The sequence below is a fragment of the Lithobates pipiens genome, unplaced genomic scaffold (assembly GCF_037356315.1).
Source record: "Lithobates pipiens isolate NorthernLeopardFrog02 unplaced genomic scaffold, aLitPip1_a1.2 Scaffold_16, whole genome shotgun sequence".
Lineage (NCBI taxonomy): Eukaryota > Metazoa > Chordata > Amphibia > Anura > Ranidae > Lithobates > Lithobates pipiens.
This window is the reverse complement of record NW_027507748.1, coordinates 546,718,805-546,739,342: the sequence shown is the minus strand read 5'-3', so window position 1 is coordinate 546,739,342 and position 20,538 is coordinate 546,718,805. Positions and strand designations below refer to the sequence as shown.

General features: G+C 41.4%; 1 protein-coding gene across 2 annotated transcripts in view; it reads right to left on the bottom strand.

Moving 5' to 3' along the window:
• Positions 1 to 20,538, bottom strand: part of LOC143983561 (inactive dipeptidyl peptidase 10-like) — a 322,327-nt gene that overhangs the window by 201,641 nt on the left and 100,148 nt on the right. For both annotated transcript variants that reach the window (XM_077483372.1, XM_077483371.1), the window contains exons 2-4: positions 17,359 to 17,473; positions 5,120 to 5,215; positions 1,794 to 1,888 (exon numbers count right to left, since the gene is read on the bottom strand). In XM_077483372.1, the coding sequence (XP_077339498.1) occupies positions 1,794 to 1,888; positions 5,120 to 5,215; positions 17,359 to 17,473 (306 nt within the window). The remainder of the gene's footprint in view (positions 1 to 1,793; positions 1,889 to 5,119; positions 5,216 to 17,358; positions 17,474 to 20,538) is intronic.

The window sequence follows — 20,538 nt, the reverse complement described above, 5'->3', positions numbered from 1 at the left end:
TTACTAGATGAAAAGTTGAAAAAATCTCTGAAGGTCTGCTTTAAGAAATTAACATAAAGATGGTTAAAGGCTATGCTTATGGTATAACAACAGGCTTATTCAATAGGGGCAGGATTAACCAGTAACCCATGGCAGCCAATCGGATAGTAGCAATTGTCTGATCCGTGAAAAGATTTCTGATTGAACGACTGTTGACTGCTTTGCATTACTGCAAATCCGCCCTGCCATTTGTCATGTTTTACTGAATAAAGCTGCGTACAGAGAGCCTGATAATTACAAAAGATAGATAAAAGATAATATTGTTTTTTACTGATTATTGGTTTCTTCTAATCTGCCGGGATGATCATTTATTGCTTTGCACATTTGGAGATGATAGCATTTATTTTGACATATAATGACATATAATTAATATGACTAGGAACAGGCGTTTAAATGCATCTAAAGGCATTTTTAGTTTTTGTTAAACTTAGGAATGATTACATTTTGTGTCAGCCTCTTTTCAGCACGTTTCCCATTGGGGATATTTCCTTCTTATCAGAAATGATGCCTCCCTCTGATTTACCTCTCTTCCTGCACAAGCAACAAATTTCCCATCACTTTCTGTCCCAGTGACAATGGTTAGCTGGACAAATAGAGAGGATGAACCTACCTAGTGGGAATACAGAAAGACAGGAGTGACAGGAGCTTTAACCCTTCCGCTATTCTTTCCAAAAGTACAAAACACACTTTGGCATTAAATGTATGTTAAAAACAGGAATCAAATTCATTACCGTATATACTCGAGTATAAGCCGAGATTTTCAGCCTCTTTTTTGAGGCTGAAAGTGCCCCCCTCGGCTTATACTCGAGTCATCGCTGTCTGCCCGCTCGATCAGCGTGTCGAGCAGACAGACAGCGGCCATTCTATTCAAAAGCCGCGCCTCCGGCTCCGCCTTCGCCTGTGATAGGCGGAACACTGAATTTCCCAGCAGCCTGTGTTCCGCCTATCACGGACGTCGTATCATCCTCGTACTACGGACGAGGATGATACGACGTCTGTGATAGGCGGAACACAGGCTGCTGGGAAATTCAGTGTTCCGCCTATCACAGGCGAAGGCGGCGGCGCAGCTTTTGAACTTTACAATGGCCGCCGACGAAGAGGGCACGGGACGGCACGGCACGGGACGGGACGGGACGGGGGCAAGGCAAGGCAAGGCACGACACGGGACGGATGCAAGGAGGCAAGGCAAGGCACGGCACGGGACGGAGGCAAGGAGGCAAGGCACGGGACGGAGGCTCGGGACAAAGGTAGGCTGGACACACACACACACACACACACACACACACACACACACACACACACACACACACACACACACACACACACACATGGATGGAGACACACACAGGGATGGATGGATGGAGACACACACACACAGGGATGGATGGATGGATGGATGGAGACACACACACACAGGGATGGATGGATGGATGGATGGAGACACACACACACAGGGATGGATGGATGGATGGACACACACACACACAGGGATGGATGGACGGACACACAGGGATGGACGGACACACAGGGATGGACGGACACACAGGGATGGACGGACACACAGGGATGGACGGACACACACACAGGGATGGACAGGCATGTCTCACCCTCGGCTTATACACGAGTCAATAAGTTTGCCAGTTTTTTTGGGGGTAAATTGGGGGCCTCGGCTTATATTCGGGTCGGCCTATACTCGAGTATATACGGTATATAAACTTGTTTTTTGGCGATATAGGCAGCTTATGAATACTTACAAAGGTGACATTATTAAGTAATAAATTTGACTTTTTTGTTTCCAAATTCTGTTGAATTAGATTTCCGTCTCTGGTCTCCAGAATAATTTCAGAATCTATGTGGAGAGAATACATTTTGATATAAAAGTTATTTTATATTAGTAATGACATAAAAGAGATTTATAGTGAGCTCATACACTTTCCCTTTATAGCATCAGCATTATAGTAGCAATATAAACAATAGTTATTTTTGACAATATAATATAAGCTTAGTTGAAAAATCTGCTCCCATGTTGTGAGTGTTGCCTATCTACTGGCCAAGTGGCCATCGCTTTACATAACTTTGTAGATTTTCTGCATAATTTTCAGCATCTCCAGTCCTCTTTACTTTGGTTTACTTTCAAATTTTAAGTACTATTCCATGGTATTCCATGGTACCTTGCTGTCAGTGATGATGTCCACCTCCTAAAACTCCTCCTCTTAGCGCCTCTGTAGTTCAGAAGGTAGACCCTGTGAAATGTGTGACACAGCAGGGCCTACTCACAGGTATTGTGAATATGTATCACTGCATTCAAGAAACTTAATGTTTGTGATTCTTCTAAAAAAAAAAGGTTAAAAACGTCAAGATCATTCAGAATTAAAAAAAGTATGCTAGAAATTATTTAATTAAATTTGGAAATTAATATGGGATTTTAAGCTTTGACCATAGACACACACTAAAGCCTATGTCCACCTAAAACTTACATGACTCATTAATGCGACCAGGCAGCTTCCTCTTTCCCTTTGAAGCAGCAGTGGGGTGATCTCCTTGAAGCTCCTGGCTGTACCCCTGATGGGGAAATTGCATATTATATACTTCTTTATTTAAAGTTATTGCCTCACGATATTTAGGAATGCCTCCAAGCCGTGGCTAAAGGGCTATACAGGATAAAGTCTATTTACTCTTAGCTGACTCGTTTGATAGGAAACTGATTGCAAACAAGTGTTAATTTAAGTCTTAGGACTAAAATGGCATTTTAGTTTTAGTCCCATTTTAGTCTTCTGCAATTGTTTTAGTTGTATTTAGTCGACTAAATCTCCAGTAAATTTTAGTTGGCTAAAATGTCCTACGTTTTAGTCCATTAAATTTTAGTCCACTAAATTTTAGCTTTTAGTTTTAGTCGTATTTTAGTCTAATAAAATAGTATTAATTTAGTCGACTAAAATGTTATAGTCATTTTAGTCTACTAAAATGTTTTAGTCATTTTATTAGACTAAAATGTTTTAGTTGTTTTAGCCGACTAAATTAACACTGTTGTAAACTGGCTTTCAGGAATGTGAGGTCATTCTGCTTCAGAGGGGGATGTGTTGGACATACCTCTTTATAACACACACATGGCTTGTAATACATGTCTGGTCTTCTGAGCTTGCAATCATGCATGCATCTGTGGACACATATGCCATGCTATATAATTGGAGGGACCCATTGCAGAAACAGCATCTTTAGTTAAGTATTATTATTATATTCACTTTATCTGTATCTGTCAGTACTTTTAATAAATCTTATACTTAGAAATATTTGTGTGATCTCTCTTTGCACATGTCAAATCAGGGCTGGTGCAAGGATTTTTGACACCCTAGGCCAAATCTCATTTTGCCGCCCCCCCCCCCAAAAGCCTCACCAGCACCCATCAATGCCGCTTCACCAGCGCCTATCAATGCCGCCTCACCAGCGCCCATCAATGCCGCCTCACCAGCGCTCCTACAATTCAGCCTCACCTGCGCCCATCAAAGCCGCTTCACCAGCGCCCATCAAAGTTGCTTCACCAGCGCCCATCAATGCCACTTCACCAGCGCCCATCAATGCCACTTCACCAGCGCCCATCAATGCCACTTCACCAGCGCCCATCAAAGCCGCCTTCACCAGCGCCCATCAATGCCACTTCACCAGCGTTCATCAAATCCGCTTCACCAGGCCCATCAAAGTCGCCTTCATCAGCGCCCATCAATGCCACTTCACCAGCGCCCATTAATGCAGCCTCACCAGCGCCCATCAATGCAGCCTCACCAGCACCCATCAATGCAGCCTCACCAGCGCCCATCAATGCCACTTCACCAGCGACCATCAATGCCACTTCACCAGCGACCATCAATGCCACTTCACCAGCGACCATCAATGCTACCTCACCAGCGCCCATCAAAGCCGCTTCACCAGCGCCCATCAATGCCACCTCACCAACGCCCATTAATGCCACCTCACCAACGCCCATCAAATACAGACTCGGGGGGGGCATTTGGCATATCAGTCAACAGTTAATATAATACATATACACTCACATTTTAACATTTCATGGTCATCACATTCACATATACAGTCTCATTAACTCAGAGAGAAAGCAACAGTTTTTTACTTACCACACCAGTAACACCTGTTCCTTGCTTGCACCAACTCTACTGTAATTGCCAGCCTGTGTACCTGCGTTGTGTGGTGCCTCTTCAGCCAGCCCAGGCACTTGACCCCAAGCCCGGAGAGCGTCCGTCAGGCGCCACGCCGTCATGCTGTATCCCATGATGCATGCATCCATCCTCCATCCATACTCCGTTCCAGGAGAGCGTGAGGGGGGTGGGGCCAAGGGTGCTATGCTGCTGGACTGACATGGCATGGACTGTGACACACACTGACACTGTAGAGCGCTGCGGAGAGCGGCCTCGGCAAGATGTCATATTACATGTGTCACAGGCGGACTGACAGTCAGAGAGCGGAGAGTTGACAGGGGAGAGAGCGGAGAGGGGGGGCCGGCTGCTGTCTGACACTGAGAGTGCCCTGGGGGTTGCTGCAGCTGAACAGTGACCTGGACATATTACTGGCTCACTGCGTGATAGCAGAACAGAGAGGAGGATTACTGTCTGTGTAAACACATCAGTGGAAAGCCAGAGCGTGGTGGGGGGGGGGGGGGGGGCGATGGCGCTGCTGCTTGACATGGCACTGACAGCTGCAAGCACAGTGCAGGAATAAAATACCCAGGGGCCAGGCGCCCTAGGCGGCAGTGCACCCTAGGCGGTAGCACCGGCCCTGTGTCAAATACAACCCCAAATGATGTAAACTATCACTTGACCGTGATACAACAACCCCACATAAGTAGAACAGTGGTGTCTCTTTCCCCCAACTCCGCTTCCCCTTCTCTTACCATCATTGCCCACATCCTGAATGAAGCTTTGACACACTTCAGCCTACAACTGTCTACCCAAAACTGATATCAAAATGTATTATTTTGCATATCAAGTAATAAACCCAATACAACTCTCTAACATACTGTACAGTATATACAAATCTGATTTAACAAACATGTTATATTTACATCACTTACCACTTGCCCATGAAAGCTGGCGTAAAACAGCCTGGTCTTCCAAATATTCCAGATCAGACAGTATCAGAGGAGACTTCTCAGGCTGCTTTGGGTTATCTATCAAGAAGATGCACAATTCAGGTAAGCAGCGAATTTCTGTAACACTTGTCAGAATTCGTACTGTAATATATCTGTCCCCAGTGATTTCATACAGTGCATTTCTAGTGAGCTACTGGCAATGTGTCAGTACAGGTATGCTTAAAGTACCACAATTGTAAAAAATATTGTATTCTGTAACTGTATGTGATGAACACCATATTCAGTATATGGAGTCTTTTTATTTAAATTGCCTTTCTTACAAATCTGACATTAACATGCAGACCAATTGTGCAACAAAAGTGACTGTTGTTGGGACAAACCATATATTATTTTTGCTAAAAAGGCTGTGTGCCATAAGGTAGGGCTGCCCAATAAAGATTGCTAGAATGGGGTACAAAATAAGTATATATCATACCACTCTGTACTAAAGAGACAAGTACATACAGTACAATTTCACTAAAAGGGAACTTGTAAATTTAAACTGTTGCTGTAAATAAATTCACATTTAACATGTACAGGCCTAGTGTACCCTCCCACATTCACTGCAATTCCCAAAGCATGATGGGAAATGTAGTTTGATTATAGTGCAAAGAGAGTAAAGGATATGATGTAATCCCTGTTGTAACAGTTCCTCCTTGGCAGAATATTTGCTGCTTTTTTTTTAATTACAGAGAGGACTTCCTGAAAATTTGTTAAGACCTTTCTCTTCAATGGTAAGGAATTTCACAAATGTAATAATGATTTAGTGTTTTGTGTCAATCCCAGAGTTCTGCTTTTAATGTATTAGCAGGTGTTAGGCTTTAATATCTTTGAGCCTTACAAAAAATCTATTTTAAACTATATGTCAACTTAAGCCTAGATTGCCCATGGGGTAATAACGCTGCTACATTGGATAAAAAAAGCCTTCACTCCTGTTAAAATATCAGGTTTCTGTAAAAAAAAATTAGACATAGATAAATCATTTCAGATCTTTTTCCACCTTTAATGTGACCTAGTAGGGGGGGGGGGGGTAAAAATAAAAAAATGAAAATAATGTGGTTGCATAGGTGTGTGTGCACACCCTCTTATAACTGGGGATGTAACGGTGTTCAGAATTAAGCAATCATCTTCAAACATATGTTAAATAGGAGTCAGTACACACCTGCTATCATTTAAAGTGCCTCTGATTAACCCAAAAATAAAGTTTAGCTGCTCTAGTAGGCCTTTCCTGACATTTTCGTAGTTGCATCCTACAGCAAAAGCCATGGTCCACAGAGAACTTCCAAAGCATCAGAGGGATCTCAATGTTAAAAGGTATCAGTCAGGAGAAGGGTACAAAAGAACACAGTGAAGACAGTACTCATCAAGTTGAAAAAATATGGCACAACAGTGACATTACCAAGAACTGGACATCCCTCCAAAATTCATGAAAAAACAAGAAGAAAACTGGTCAGGGAGGCTGCCAAGAGCCCTACATCAACATTAAAAGAGCTTCAGAAATATCTGGCAAGTACTGGTTGTGTGGTACAACAATCCCCCGTATTCTTCATATGTCTGGGCTATGGGGTAGAGTGGCAAGAAGGAAGCCTTTTCTTACGAAAAAAAACATCCAAGCCCGGCTAAATTTTGCAAAAACACATCCGAAGTCTCCCAAAAGCATATGGGAAATGTGTTATGGTCTGATGAAACCAAGGTTGAACTTTTTGGCCATAATTCCGAAAGATATGTTTGGCGTAAAAACAACACTGCGCATCACCAAAAGAACACCATACCCACTGTGAAGCATGGTGGTGGCAGCATCATGCTTTGGGGCTATTTTTCTTCAGCCAGAACAGGGGCCTTAGTCAAGGTAGAGGGAATTATTAACAGTTCCAAATACCAGTCAATATTGACACAAAACGTTCAGGCTTCTGCTAGAAAGCTCAACATGAAGAGGAACTTAATCTTTCTGCATACATCCATAACAAAGGAATGGCTTCACCAGAAGAAGATTAACGTTTCGGAATGGCCCAGCCAGAGCCCAGACCTGAATCCGATTGAAAATCTGTGGGGTGATCTAAAGAGGGCTGTGCACAGGAGATGCCTTTGCAATCTGACAGATTTCGATTATTTTTGCAAAGAACAGTTGGCAAATATTGCCAAGTCAAAATGTGCCATGCTAATAGACTCATAGACTCAAAGGTGCTTCAACAGTTTAAGGGTGTGCACATTTATGCAACCATAATATTTTATTTTTTTTATTTTTACTTACCTGCACCTAAAAGATTTCAGTTTGTTGTTCGACTGAGTTGTACAGTATATAGGTCACATTAACCAGTTCCCGACCGGCGCACGACAATGTACGTCAGCAGAAAGCCCTGAGGGCTTTCACACCGGAGCGGTGCGCTGGCAGGACGTCAGGAAAAGTCCTGCCAGCAGCTTCTTTGGAGCGGTGAAGGAGCGGGGTGTTTACCGCTCCTCCACCGCTGCTCGCCATTGAAATCAATGGGGCAGCGCAGCTATACCACCGGCAAAACGCCGCTATTGCGGATGGTTTTAACACTTTCTCAGCCGCTAGCGGGGGTAAAAGCGCCGCGCTAGCGGCCGAAATGCGCTGCAAATCCGACCGTAAAACACAGCTAAAAATAGCGGCGTTTTACTGCCGACGCTGTAGGCTCAGCGATGTGAAAGGGGTCTTAGGCTCATTAGACAGTCTAGTGGTATGCTTTTTATAACGCTTTATTGTAGATTTTTGATAGGTAGTGGGTAATGGTAGACTATTCCAGTAACCCGTAGCAATGATATGAGGACACTGGATTTTTTTTTTGTTGAACTGTGAGCCAAGTTCTTGTACAAGTAAACAATGGACTGAGCTCTGTAGTAGCAACTTAATGAGATGAATCTTCCCTTCTGGATTGTCCTTTCACCAGGAATTAAATAGACTAAACTCTTCTGGATTTAAACCCACTGACTCTAGCACATGAGAGATCGCCTCAACATACAGTCTCTAGGATCTTTCTCAGTCTGTTAGTGTCCTTGGAAAATTGGTTGTATCCTTTCAATATCTTTGTGACACTTTCACCCTGTGATACCAAATTAAATCCTCAGATGACAGCCCCTCAGTCAGATTTCAGGATATTTTAGTAAACCAGGCCTCAAGGTAGCCCACTAAAAGAATTGGCTTTCAGACGGAGATGAGACTTAATCCCCACTGAAAGGAAAAAAATGGCTACCATGGCTGTAGCGGGCAAATATGAGAGGAAATCAATTATTCCAAAATTATATTTATTGAATATCAAAAAAACCACAATAATATAAAATCACCCAGCCATAGGGCTAGAGTACATCTGATCCTGCTGTATATCAGATAGTGACACCCCAAAGTACTATTTGAATATATTTGGTGCGTCCTACAACCAATCACAAAGACACATATAGACAATAGACTCACATAAAACACAAACGGACTAGGTGCCACTATTACCAGGCATGCATTGAGATTTTTGTGGGAAAAACACCCTTAATACAGAAATAATCAAATAATTCATAACATATTATAACAAGAATCCAATGCATGCATGGTCCCTGGGGTTGTGGTGGTCAAAGCATCAGTATTGTTCACTGTAATTAGTTAATGTGCTAACCAATTAGTCAGTGTCAAGTGTTGCCTCAGGGCTGAGATGACTTAACAGCTATCCTGACAATTTGCTTTTCACTATTTCCTGCATAATCCATTCACCACTCTGAGGTATTGCTTCCATCATGCCGTCCATTCATTTAGTGAAAAGTTAAGCCTGCGAATAAAACAAAGTTGTGCAATGTCTACATACAACAGCCAGTAGACGGGATTTCCTCACTCCGATCAATAAATGATGATATAAATTTCAGGTGGATTCAGTGTTCATTTCTTACATATATGTAAAGATCACCAGTTCAGAGCAAAGTAACCTTCTACCAAGTCACTGTGAGGCTATAGCGTTCATATAGCACACATAATGTCTATCCCATACATGGCAATCTAATCATTCTGTGGTTCATTACGTTACCGCTTGCTGATATCTTCAGAGGAACGCTGGACCGCCTCTCTGGTTTATCACCCATAGTTCGGCATCCTCATCACTGTTTGGAAAACATGTGTTGCTCAGCGGAACGCTAATCCACTTGCCAAGTCAGCTGGGATGCTATTAAATGCTGGCCTTCTTGCTGTTATACAGGTAAAGCTCTGCCACCCCTGACGCCTCTCAGCGGAATGGGCGTCCACCTGACTCCCGTGCACAGACTTCCTGTCTGTTGGGTGGAACCCTGAGCCATAGTCAGGTCACAACTAAATAGCCCAGCACACAGCTGCGCAATCAGCATGCCTTTCCCTCCACAATCTGGCATAAACCAGCAATATTCCAGGTAGCACAGGATCCTACTGCCAAAAAAAAAAATATATATATATATGTGTGTGTGTGTGTGTGTGTAGCGGCCATAACCCTTCGCAGGGCGGCCTTACATTTTGGGCTTACCGGTTTATATATATATATATATATATATATATATATATATATATATATATATATATATATATATATATATATATATATTTGTAGAAACCCTAGAGAATAAAATGGTTGTTGCGATATTTTATGTCGCACTGTATTTGCGCAGCAGTCGTTTTGGGGAAAAAATAAAATTTTAATGAATTTTTAAAAAAACGAAGCAGTAAAGTTAGGCCATTTTTTTTTGTATAATGTGAAAGATTTTTTACGCTGCGAGAATCGTGATCTTTTTATTCTAAGCAAAAAAATTGCGATTCTCATTTTGGCCAGAATCCTTCAGCTCTACTGGATATTTTTGCGTTTTCGGACCATTCTAGAGATAGACGTGCATGAAAATACCAGTAGATCAACAGTTTTTGAAATACTCAGACCAGCCCGTCTGGCACCAACAACCATGCCACGTTCAAAGTCACTTAACCCCCCTTTCTTCCCCATTACTCAGTTTGAACTTTGGCAAGTCGTTTTCACCACGTCTAGATGCTAAATGCATTGAGTTGCTACCATGTGATGGGCTGATTAGCAATTTGATTAGCATTTTGTGTTACCAAGCAATTGAACAGGTGTACCTAATAAAGTGGCTGGTGAGTGTGTGCATGTCCTTTAGTGTTCATCTTGACAATGATAAGAACCAACACAGAAAATGAAAACTCTTTTCTACCACTATGATCTCCCAGCTTCTGAATATTTGTGTTATAATCAGATGTCTTATTACTTTAGACAACACCATTGACAGCACAGTGGAGGCTTTAAAATGTTGAATTTTTCAGCTTGAGGTTTTATTTCTCTGTAATATCCTAGCTTCACCAAAAGCACACTTAACAGCATGAGATTATAGGAACAAGACAAAAATGAAGAATTAGAGCTGAACGAATGGCCCAAAAGCAAGTCATACTTCTCAACTCACAATCAATACTTCAATAATAGAAACAATTGCTTTTTAGATTCCACTAGCTTTTCCCTTAGTTTCTGAGGACAGATGGGTTTTCTGCACCACAGATGGTGGACATGCTCTACAGTCAGAATATTTACGATTATGGTTTATTGCTTTATCAATTGTAATAGTAAAGTTAGATCACAGAAATTTCTTTGGTAGGCTTGATGTACAAACCAATCTAAAATATTTTCAGGGTATCCCACAGGCTGATGTTCTATGTTTATTGACAGTATTAATTGCTACTGCCAAGTTAGGGAAACCTTTCTCTATTAACCTCTAGTGCAGCCAAAATCACAAACAAAAATCAGCACAAGGGACCTAACTCACAGTTAGTAGTAGTCCCTTGTACCAATTCCTCTTCTGTTAGTGAAAATATTTGACGTCATTTTTATAAATACTTATTGTTCAAAGTTAATACTATATATATTTTATGCTATACTTATACAGCCTCTCTTTTACACATAAACATTTAATACATGACAAAGGATTCTCTGAGAACTTTGGACTATCTAAAAAGATAGCACAACAGTAGAAACCTCCTTGCAGGCTCGCTCTGTCGCACTGAAACCTGTGACCAAACTGTCACATAAGAGATCAACCTTTCCTCTGCCTTTTCAATAGTATGAATAAATTTGAGCTTAAAGCGGAGTTCCACCCAATAATTGAACTTTCACTGTTTGGATCCCCCCCGGTGTCATATTTGGCACCTTTCAGGGGTGAGCAGATACCTATCTAATACAGGTTTTTGCTCCCACTTCCGGCAAAAGACTGCTGCAGTAACCACTGTGATCTAGACTATGTCCGGCCTCTCCTCCGTCCCCCCTCGCTGTCTTCTGGGAGACACACAGGTCCCAGAAGACAGCATGGACTAGTCAGAATGCGCAGTGTGACTCACGTATGCGCAGTAGGGAACCAGGCTGTGAAGCCACAAGGCTTCATTTCCTCATTCTCTTACTTAAGATTCCATGCCGGCGCCTCCACCTGGAGCCAAGGGATGGGTCGGCTTCAGGTTAGGACATCGGGGCACCCTGGACAGGTAAGTTTCCTTATTTTAAAAGTCAGCAGCTGCAGTGTTTGTAGCTGCTGACTTTTAATGTTTTTATTTTTTTAGGCGGAACTCTGCTTTAAGCCCTGTATACAACAGGAAGCGCGCACACGAGAGGACATCCAGGGATGCTTTCCCAGAACTAGAGAACAGCCATAAGGCCATATATAGAATATAGCATGGGCAGGAAATGGTTAAAAATCTATGCAATCTGTGATACTGGGCCACGGAGATTCCTATGTGTTTCTTTTGAGTTATACCAGCATGGTGATTTTGTTGATGGTCCACCGGAATTTTTATGAAGATGCTGGATCCATTATATCAGACCAGCTAGTGGCTACTAAAGGTGGATCCTTGATGTGAGGTTGCCTCCAGGTAGCTTCTGTTTGCCTTTGGATTTCTTCATGTTAGAGCGACCCCTTATAATTTAGAGGTCTGATCACTCTGGTAAAGAGTGCCTCTGTACAGTGGGTATAGAAAAGAATCACCCTCCTTTAAAATAATCACATTTTGTTGTTTTGCAACCTGAAATGAAGACAGACACAGTTTTTGTTTTATCCAGCTGTATTTACTAGTGCAACCTATAAAATCCAAGTGAAAGATATAACACCAAAATGTCAGAAACAAAAAATTCAAAAACAGAATCACTGAGTTGGAAAAAGGATCACCACCTTATGTCAGTATTTTGTTGAACCACCTTTTGCTTTAATTACAGCCTTTAGTCTGTTGGGACAGGTCCCTACTAGCTTTGCACGTCTAGACTTTGCAATATTTGCTCACTCTTCTTTGCAGAACTGCTCAAGTTCAGTTAAATTTGATGGTGATTGTTTGTGGACTGCAGTCTTAAAGTCATTCCACAGATTTTCAATGGGGTTTAAGTCTGTGCTCTGACTAAGCCATGCAAGGATATTCACCCTTTCCTCCTTCGACCACTGTGTAGTAATTTTTGGTGTGAACTTTGGTTCATTGTCAGGGCTGTGCTCAGGCCTTCCTTCTCAAAGCCGGCCGCTCAGCTTTCGGGTAATTGCCAACTCCTTTCTCTCCACAGTGACTCACCTGTTGATGATATCCTGCTCTTCTGTCCTGCCTACTTAAACCATCCAGCCCAGATGATCTCTGACTTTGCCTTGGTCACATCTCTAGAGACGTTCTCCTGTGTTCCTTTTAAAGACTTGCTTGGCTGACATTCCTTCTGGCTCCAGTTCCTGCTTGCTGTTCTACTACGCTCATCTCTGGCTCTCTGATGTTTTGGCTTATCTGACTATCCATTCCGGTTCCTGATCTCTGGCTATGTTTTGACTATGTTTACCTTTTCATTATTATTATTAAACAAGTGTGATTTAACTGTACTTCTGTCTCAGTCTGATTCATGGTTTCTGACAGTCATTATCATGTTGGAGGGTAAACCTTCTTCCCATTGACAACTTTCTGGCAGAGGGCAGCAGATTTCCCTTGAGAATTTGATGGTATTTTGCCCCATTCATTTTTCTTCTATCCTCACAAGTGCTCCAGTCCCTGCTGCAGACAAACACCCCTATAACAGGATATTAACGACTCCATGCTTTACTGTAGGAATGGTATTTGGATGGTGAGCTTTATTGGATTTCCACCAGACATATTGTTTGGTATTGAGGCCAAATCATTCCATTTTAGTCTAATCTGACTAGAACACCTTTCTCCAAGTGGCCTCAGAATCTTGAGTTTAAAGTGGTCAGATGAAAATAAAATTGAATTATTTGGCCTCAACACCAAACAATATGTCTGGTGGGTGGTTTATACCTGCAGTGTTTTTTCTTCGATGTCGTATTTTATTCACATGATCACTTTAACAAATAAAAACTTCACATATAGCCTCCGTGGATCCAGTAATGTTCAAAAAATTAAGTTGGTCTGGCGAATGGCATATGGTCTAGGACAGGAGTGCCAAGCGCAATTTCTTCGTGGGCCACATCAGCATTATGGTTACCCTCAAAAGGGCCAGTTGTATCTTTAAGACTAGATGTCCAGCGCAAACCCTCCCCCTCCACCATAAGAAAACAATAGTCCCCCACCCTCCCTTACATCACAGTGCACCCACCTTACCTTGTGCTGCTGCTGGGAAGAAAGTGGGGGTGGAGCTGGGAAGCATAAAGTGCAGGGTCTGGGGGAGGACCTAGGGAGGACTGGAGCTTTCCTGCAGCTGCAGGAGAGGTGCAAGGGCCACATGAAATGGCCTGGGGGGGCCAGATTCGTCTTGCGGGCCTTATGTTTGACGCATGTGGTCTAGGACGATATCATTCTCCCGTACTGATACCCTCCCTCCTGTTTTTTTCATCTTTCCTTTTCTAGATAAGCTCTCCACACCAGTGTTAATTTTGGCAGCAAATTTCGAGTTAGTTTTAGTCTTAATCTTAGGACTAAAATGGCATTTTAGTTTTAGTCCCATTTTAGTCTTCTGCAATTCTTTTAGTTTAAGTTGTATTTAGTCGACTAAATCTCCAGTACATTTTAGTCGACTAAAACTCATTTTAGCCATCTAAAATCTAATGGGTGTAATTAAATTGTAATGCATTAGTTAACATTTCTGTACAATTTCCAAACTCATTATAAACTGCTGGAGTGAAAAATCTCATACATCATTTAAGGTATTGAGGTATGAACATGCACTACAGACCAGTGTTAATTTTGAAGTCAAATTTCAATTTAGTTTTAGTCTTAGTTTTTTTGACTAAAATGCCATTTTAGTTTTAGTCCCATTTTAGTCTCTTGACTAAAATGGCATTTTAGTTTAAGTCGTATTTTAGTCATATCAATTTTTTTAGTTTTAGCCGTATTTTAGTAGACTAATATAGTATTCATTTAGTAGACTAAAATGTTTTAGTCGTTTTAGTCGACAAATTTGACACTGCTCCACACTTGCTTCTCTACAGGTAGCAGCTCGGCAGTCTAATAAGATGCTTCTAAAATAAAATACCTTCTAAGATCAATATTAAAAGTATTATTTATGCTATTTGCTGTAAAAAAGAAACACCAGACATCAACAATGTTTTCTTTAACCACTTAACAACCGCCCATAGCCGATTAACGGCTTCAGGGCGGTTGTTTAACTCTGAGAGGTCATTAATTAACGGCCTCCCAGAATTCTGCTCTCGCGCGCCCCCTGGGGCGCGCACACGAGAGCACCCGTGACCGCCGGGTCCAGTGGACCCGGCGCATCACGGATCACGGTAATCGCTCATCGCGGCCGTTTACCACGTGATCGCTCCGTTAAATGACGGAGTGATCACTTGTAAACAAACCGGCGTCATGTTATGACGCTGGTTCCTCCCTCCCCCTCTCTGTACCGATCGGTACATCGGAGGGGAAAGAGATCGGTGTCAGCAGCGCTGTGGGCTGCATCTGCAGTGCCCACATCGCTGCTCACCGAATTTAACCCCTCCATACCCTGGCAATACTCTGCAATACCAGCTAATACTCTGCAATGCCCACCAATACTCTGCAATACCCCCAATACTCTGCAATACCCCCCAATATCCGCCAATACTCTGCAATACCCGCCAATACTCTGCAATACCCACCAATACTCTGCAATACTAGCCAATACTCTGCAATACCCGCCAATACTGGCCAATATTCTGCAATACCTGCCAATACTCTGCAATACCCGCCAATACTCTGCAATACCAGCCAATACCCACCAATACTCTGCAATACCCCGCCAATACTCTGCAATACCCTGCCATAAATTGCCATACCCAGCCATACTTGGAGATACCCTGCAATACCCAGCCATGCTCGGAGATACCCAGCCATACTCGGTGATACCCTGCAATACCCAGCCATAGACGCCCCCTTCGCCGCCCTCCGGTGCTTCTACCAACTCGCCAATACGATCAAAGCCAGAATCTTTTTATTTATTTTTTAATTTTTATTTCAGGCTTCCCAGCCTAGAGGTGAGATGTGGAGTCTTATTGACCCCATATATCACTGTAAAGAGGACCTGTCATCCCATACTCCTATTACAAGGGATGTTTACATTCCTTGTAATAGGAATAAAAGTGATCAAAAATAAATTTTTGGGGAAAAAAATTTCAAAATAAAATAAATAAAGTAAAATGAACAATAAAAAAAAAATAATTGAAAGCGCCCCTGTCCCCATGTGCTCGCATGCAGAAGCGAACGCATACGTAAGCCCCGCCCACATATGAAAACGATGTTCAAACCACACATGTGAGGTATCGCCGTGAACGTTAGCGCGAGAGCAATAATTCTAGCCCTAGACCTCCTCTGTAACTCTAAACATGTAACCAGTAAAAAAAAATTTAAGCGTCGCCTATGGGGATTTTTAAGTAGCGACGTTTGGCACCATTCCACGGGCATGTGCAATTTTGAAGCGTGACATGTTAGGTATCTATTTACTCAGCATAACTTCATCTTTCACTTTATGCAAAAATTGAGCTAACTTTACTGTTTTTTTTTTTTTAAAGCACAAAACAGTTTTTTCCCCCCAAAAAAGTGTTTGAAAAATTGCTGCGCGAATACCATGTGAGATAAAAATTTCCAATGACCACCATTGTATTCTCTAGGGTCTTTGCTAAAAAAAAATATATAATATTTTGCGGTCTATGTAATTTTCTAGCAAATAAATGATGATTTTTACATGTTCGAGAGAAATGTCTGAATTGGCCTGGGTGCTCCAGAGCGCCTGATGGTGCTCCCTGCATTTTGGGCCTCTGTATGTGGCCACACTGTGTAAAAATCTCACACATGTGGTATCGCCGTACTCAGGAGTAGTAGCAAAATGTGTTTTGGGGTGTAATTTGTGGTATGCATATGCTGTGTGTGAGAAATAAACTGATAATATGACAATTTTGTGGAAAAAAAAAAGGAAAAAAAATCTTGATTTTGCAAAGAATTGTGGGAAAAAATGACAACTTCAAAAAACTCATCATGCCTCTTACTAAATACATTGGAATGTCTTCTTTCAAAAAGGGGTCATTTGGGGGGTATTTGTAATTTTATGGCATGTTAGGGTCTCAAGAATTGAAATAGGCCGTCAGTACTTCAGGTGTGATCAATTTTCAGATATTGGCACCATAGCTTATGGACTCTATAACTTTCACAAAGGCCAAATAATATCCACCAATTTGTACTTATTTTTTACCAAAGATATGTAGTAGTATAAATTTTGGCCAAAATTTATGAAGAAAAAATTACTAATCTGGTAAATTTTATAACAGAAACGAAGAAAGATTCATTTTTTTACAGAATTTTCGGTCTTATTTCTTTTATAGCACAAAAAATAAAAAACCGAGAGGTGATTAAATACCACCAAAAGAAAGCTCTATTTGTGTGAAAAAAAGGACAAAAATGTCATATGGGTACAGTGTTGCATGACTGAGTAATTGTCATTCAAAATAGTGAGAGCACCAAAAGCTGAAAATTGGTCTGGTTATTAAGGGTGTTTAAGTGCCCAGTAGTTAAGTGGTTTAATAACTGTAACATAATACCAAACAAAACAGATCATTCTATAACAGAAACAGTTCTTTCAATTAAAAAAAAGAGGGGCCAAACTACCTACAGTTTATTTTAGTATAAAATCATATAAATTTTGTATAAAATATAAAAATCTCTGTGAAACTGAACTACTAGTATATTACAAAACATGAGCGATTGTAAAAACAAGGTACAAAAAGCTTACCTGGGGACAGCAGGAAAATGGAAAGTAGCACAAGGGACATGACTACTGCAATCACCAACATTGCCAGACCAATTCCACGCCAGTTACGAGGTGGAGCCCCCGAACTACTCATGTGCTGAAAAATATAACACACAATACCATAATAACACTGGGGGATATATAGGAAAACTATAGTGATAATTGTGTGCAACTATTAAACTGAAAAACTTTTGAATGTAGTTTTAGAGTAAGGAATGCTTAGAATCCATGTCAATTTTGTTTTTATGTTGTATGTATCTTATTAGGGAGATTTGGCCTCACATTCTCTTCCAGAAGCACAACAGGAAGTCAGAGTGAGTCTCCAAAGTGAGGGGAAATTGCCTTTTAAAACGTATTGTCAGGATTAGAGGGGAAAACAGGCATTTCATATTTCTGATATGTGTCTGTTGTGCCATGTACTTGTGTTAAAAAGTATCCTGTCCTCTTTGTATTTCTTCCTTGGTGTGAAACCCCTGGTGATCCTGCCAGCCCCCCCCCCCCCCCCCACCGCTTTTTTATTTCAAACTGACCATGCCAGACATAGAAGCACATCCTTCCCAGCATGGTTGGTTTTTTAGGTGAGCTGGAATCTTTATCGTTTATGTTTGTGCTAATTTACTTTTTTCTATACTGTTGTATATACAGATATGCCACTGTTTTTGCACTCATTGAGTTAAGGGTGTAGATGTTGTTATTTTACATACATTGTACATACATTGTATATACAGATATGTCACTGTCTTGCACTTATTGAATTAAGGGCATAGATGATATTATTTTACATCATTTATAATAGATCGGTTATGTATTTTTGCTGGTGATATGCATCACAAATTTCACACTAATTTATAATTTTTCACATTTTTTAGGTATTACGTATTAATATACTTCCTGATATTGTAACACAATTCTATAGTTGTTAAAATTCCCCGTTGGGGAAGCACATAACCTAAGTTCACACTTAGGACAGCGCGGTTCTTTCTTTGGGTTACACATTCACAGAGTCTCCAACAATGCCATCACATTTTCAGAGACCCGAACCTGGAATCGTTACAGTAACAGTTACAAATAAAAGTTAAAAAAAAGACAAAAATAGTTCTCCTTTTATTGCTCTCTCTATTGTTCTCTCTCCGTTGTTCTGCACTTTTTATCATGTTTGCTTTTCAGGTATGTAATTCTTTTGTACTTTACCGTTTACTGTGTTTTATTGTTAACCATTATTTTCTTTTCAGGTACACCATCAGCAGCACTGATTTATTTATCTTGACAGTAACATCGTTTGCTCTCACGATACGTACATCAGCGACTCCTGCGCTGTAGGAGTTGATTTCTCCATCACAGTTAAAAAAAATGGTGCATGTATGCCCATCATTAGAAGTGAGTGGATGCATCGCGGTATTCTAATGGTGGGCATACCCAACGATCAATATATTTTTTTCGTTCAGCCCACAGGCTGCATGAAAAAAAAAGGAACATTACACTATATTCCCAACAAGGACCAGCAATGTATTGCAATGTACCTGGACTTTGAGTGGTTATACTAAAAAGATGCCTGCAGGTTTAGATATCATCTTGGTATTGTTCTTTTCAGCCAGCAGTTGTCTTCCTTGTTTTTTTTGGGCTCTCCTTTCCCACCGGGGACGTGATAATGCAGCTGGTGGCTCCACGAGCTGACCATAGAGCTGATCGAAGATCAGAATGGCTCCAATCATTTCTATGGCCTAAGAAACTGGAAGCTAAGAGCATTTCATGACTTTTTCAAGAAACAGAGCCATTGGGAAATTGGGAAAGCATCTTATCACACTTATCTTGGTGTGGTCAGATGCTTTGAGGGCAGAGGAGAGATCTAGAGTGATAACAATAACAATTATAAAAAAAATAATAATGGAAGTAACAGTGTAAAAATAAAATAAAATAGCAAAATAAATAATTTGAAAATAAAATAAAATAAAAAAAGCACCCCTGTGTGGGACTTTTTGGCAGGACCCCAAAAACCAATCACCGGCTTCAGGCTTTCGAAGGGCGTAAATTCTTGATTTTACTCCTCTCTACCTATCACAGTTTCGGAGGCCATGAAATGCCCAGATAGCACAACCCCCCCCTCCCCAAATTACCCCATTTTGGAAAGTAGACACACCAAGCTATTTGTTGTATACCTATATACAGTATCTCACAAAAGTGAGTACACCCCTCACATTTTTGTAAATATTTTATTATATCTTTTCATTTGACAACACTGAAGAAATTACATTTTGCTACAATGTAAAGTAGTGAGTGTACAGCTTGTATAACAGAGTAAATTTGCTGTCTCCTCAAAATAAATCAACACAGCCATTAATGTCTAAGCCGCTTGCAACAAAAGTGAGAACACCCCTATGTGAAAATGTCCAAATTGGGCCCAATTAGCCATTTTCCCTTTTCATGTGACTCGTTAGTGTTACAAGGCCTCAGGTGTGAACGGGGAGCGGGTGTGTTAAATTTGGTGTTATCGCTCTCACTCTCTCGTAATGGACACTGGAAGTTCAACATGGCACCTCATGGCAATAAATTCTCGGAGGATCTGAAAAAAAAAAAATTATTGCTCTACATAAAGATGGCCTAGGCTATAAGAAGAGTGCTAAGACCCTGGAACTGAGCTGCTGCACGATGGCCAAGACCATACAGCGGTTTAACAGGACAGGTTCCACTAGGAACAGGCCTCGCCATGGTCGACCAAAGAAGTTGAGTGCACGTGCTCAGCGTCATATTCAGAGGTTGTCTTTGGGAAATAGACGTATGAGTGCTGCCAGCATTGCTGCAGAGGTTGCAGGGGTTGGGGGGTCAGCCTGTCAGTGCTCAGACTATAAGCAGCACACTGCATCAAATTGGTCTGCACGGCTGTTGTCCCAGAAGGAAGCCTCTTCTAAAGATGATGCACAAGAAAACCCACAAACAGTTTGCTGAAGACAAGCAGACAAAGGACATGGATTACTGGAACCATGTACTTTGGTCTGATGAGACCAAGATAAACTTATTCGGTTCAGATGGTGTTAAGTGTGTGTGGCAACAACCAGGTGAGGAGTACAAAGACAAGTGTGTCTTGCCTACAGTCAAGCATGGTGGTGGGAGTGTCATGGTCTGGGGCTGCATGAGTGCTGCCAGCTCTGGGGAGCTACAGTTCAT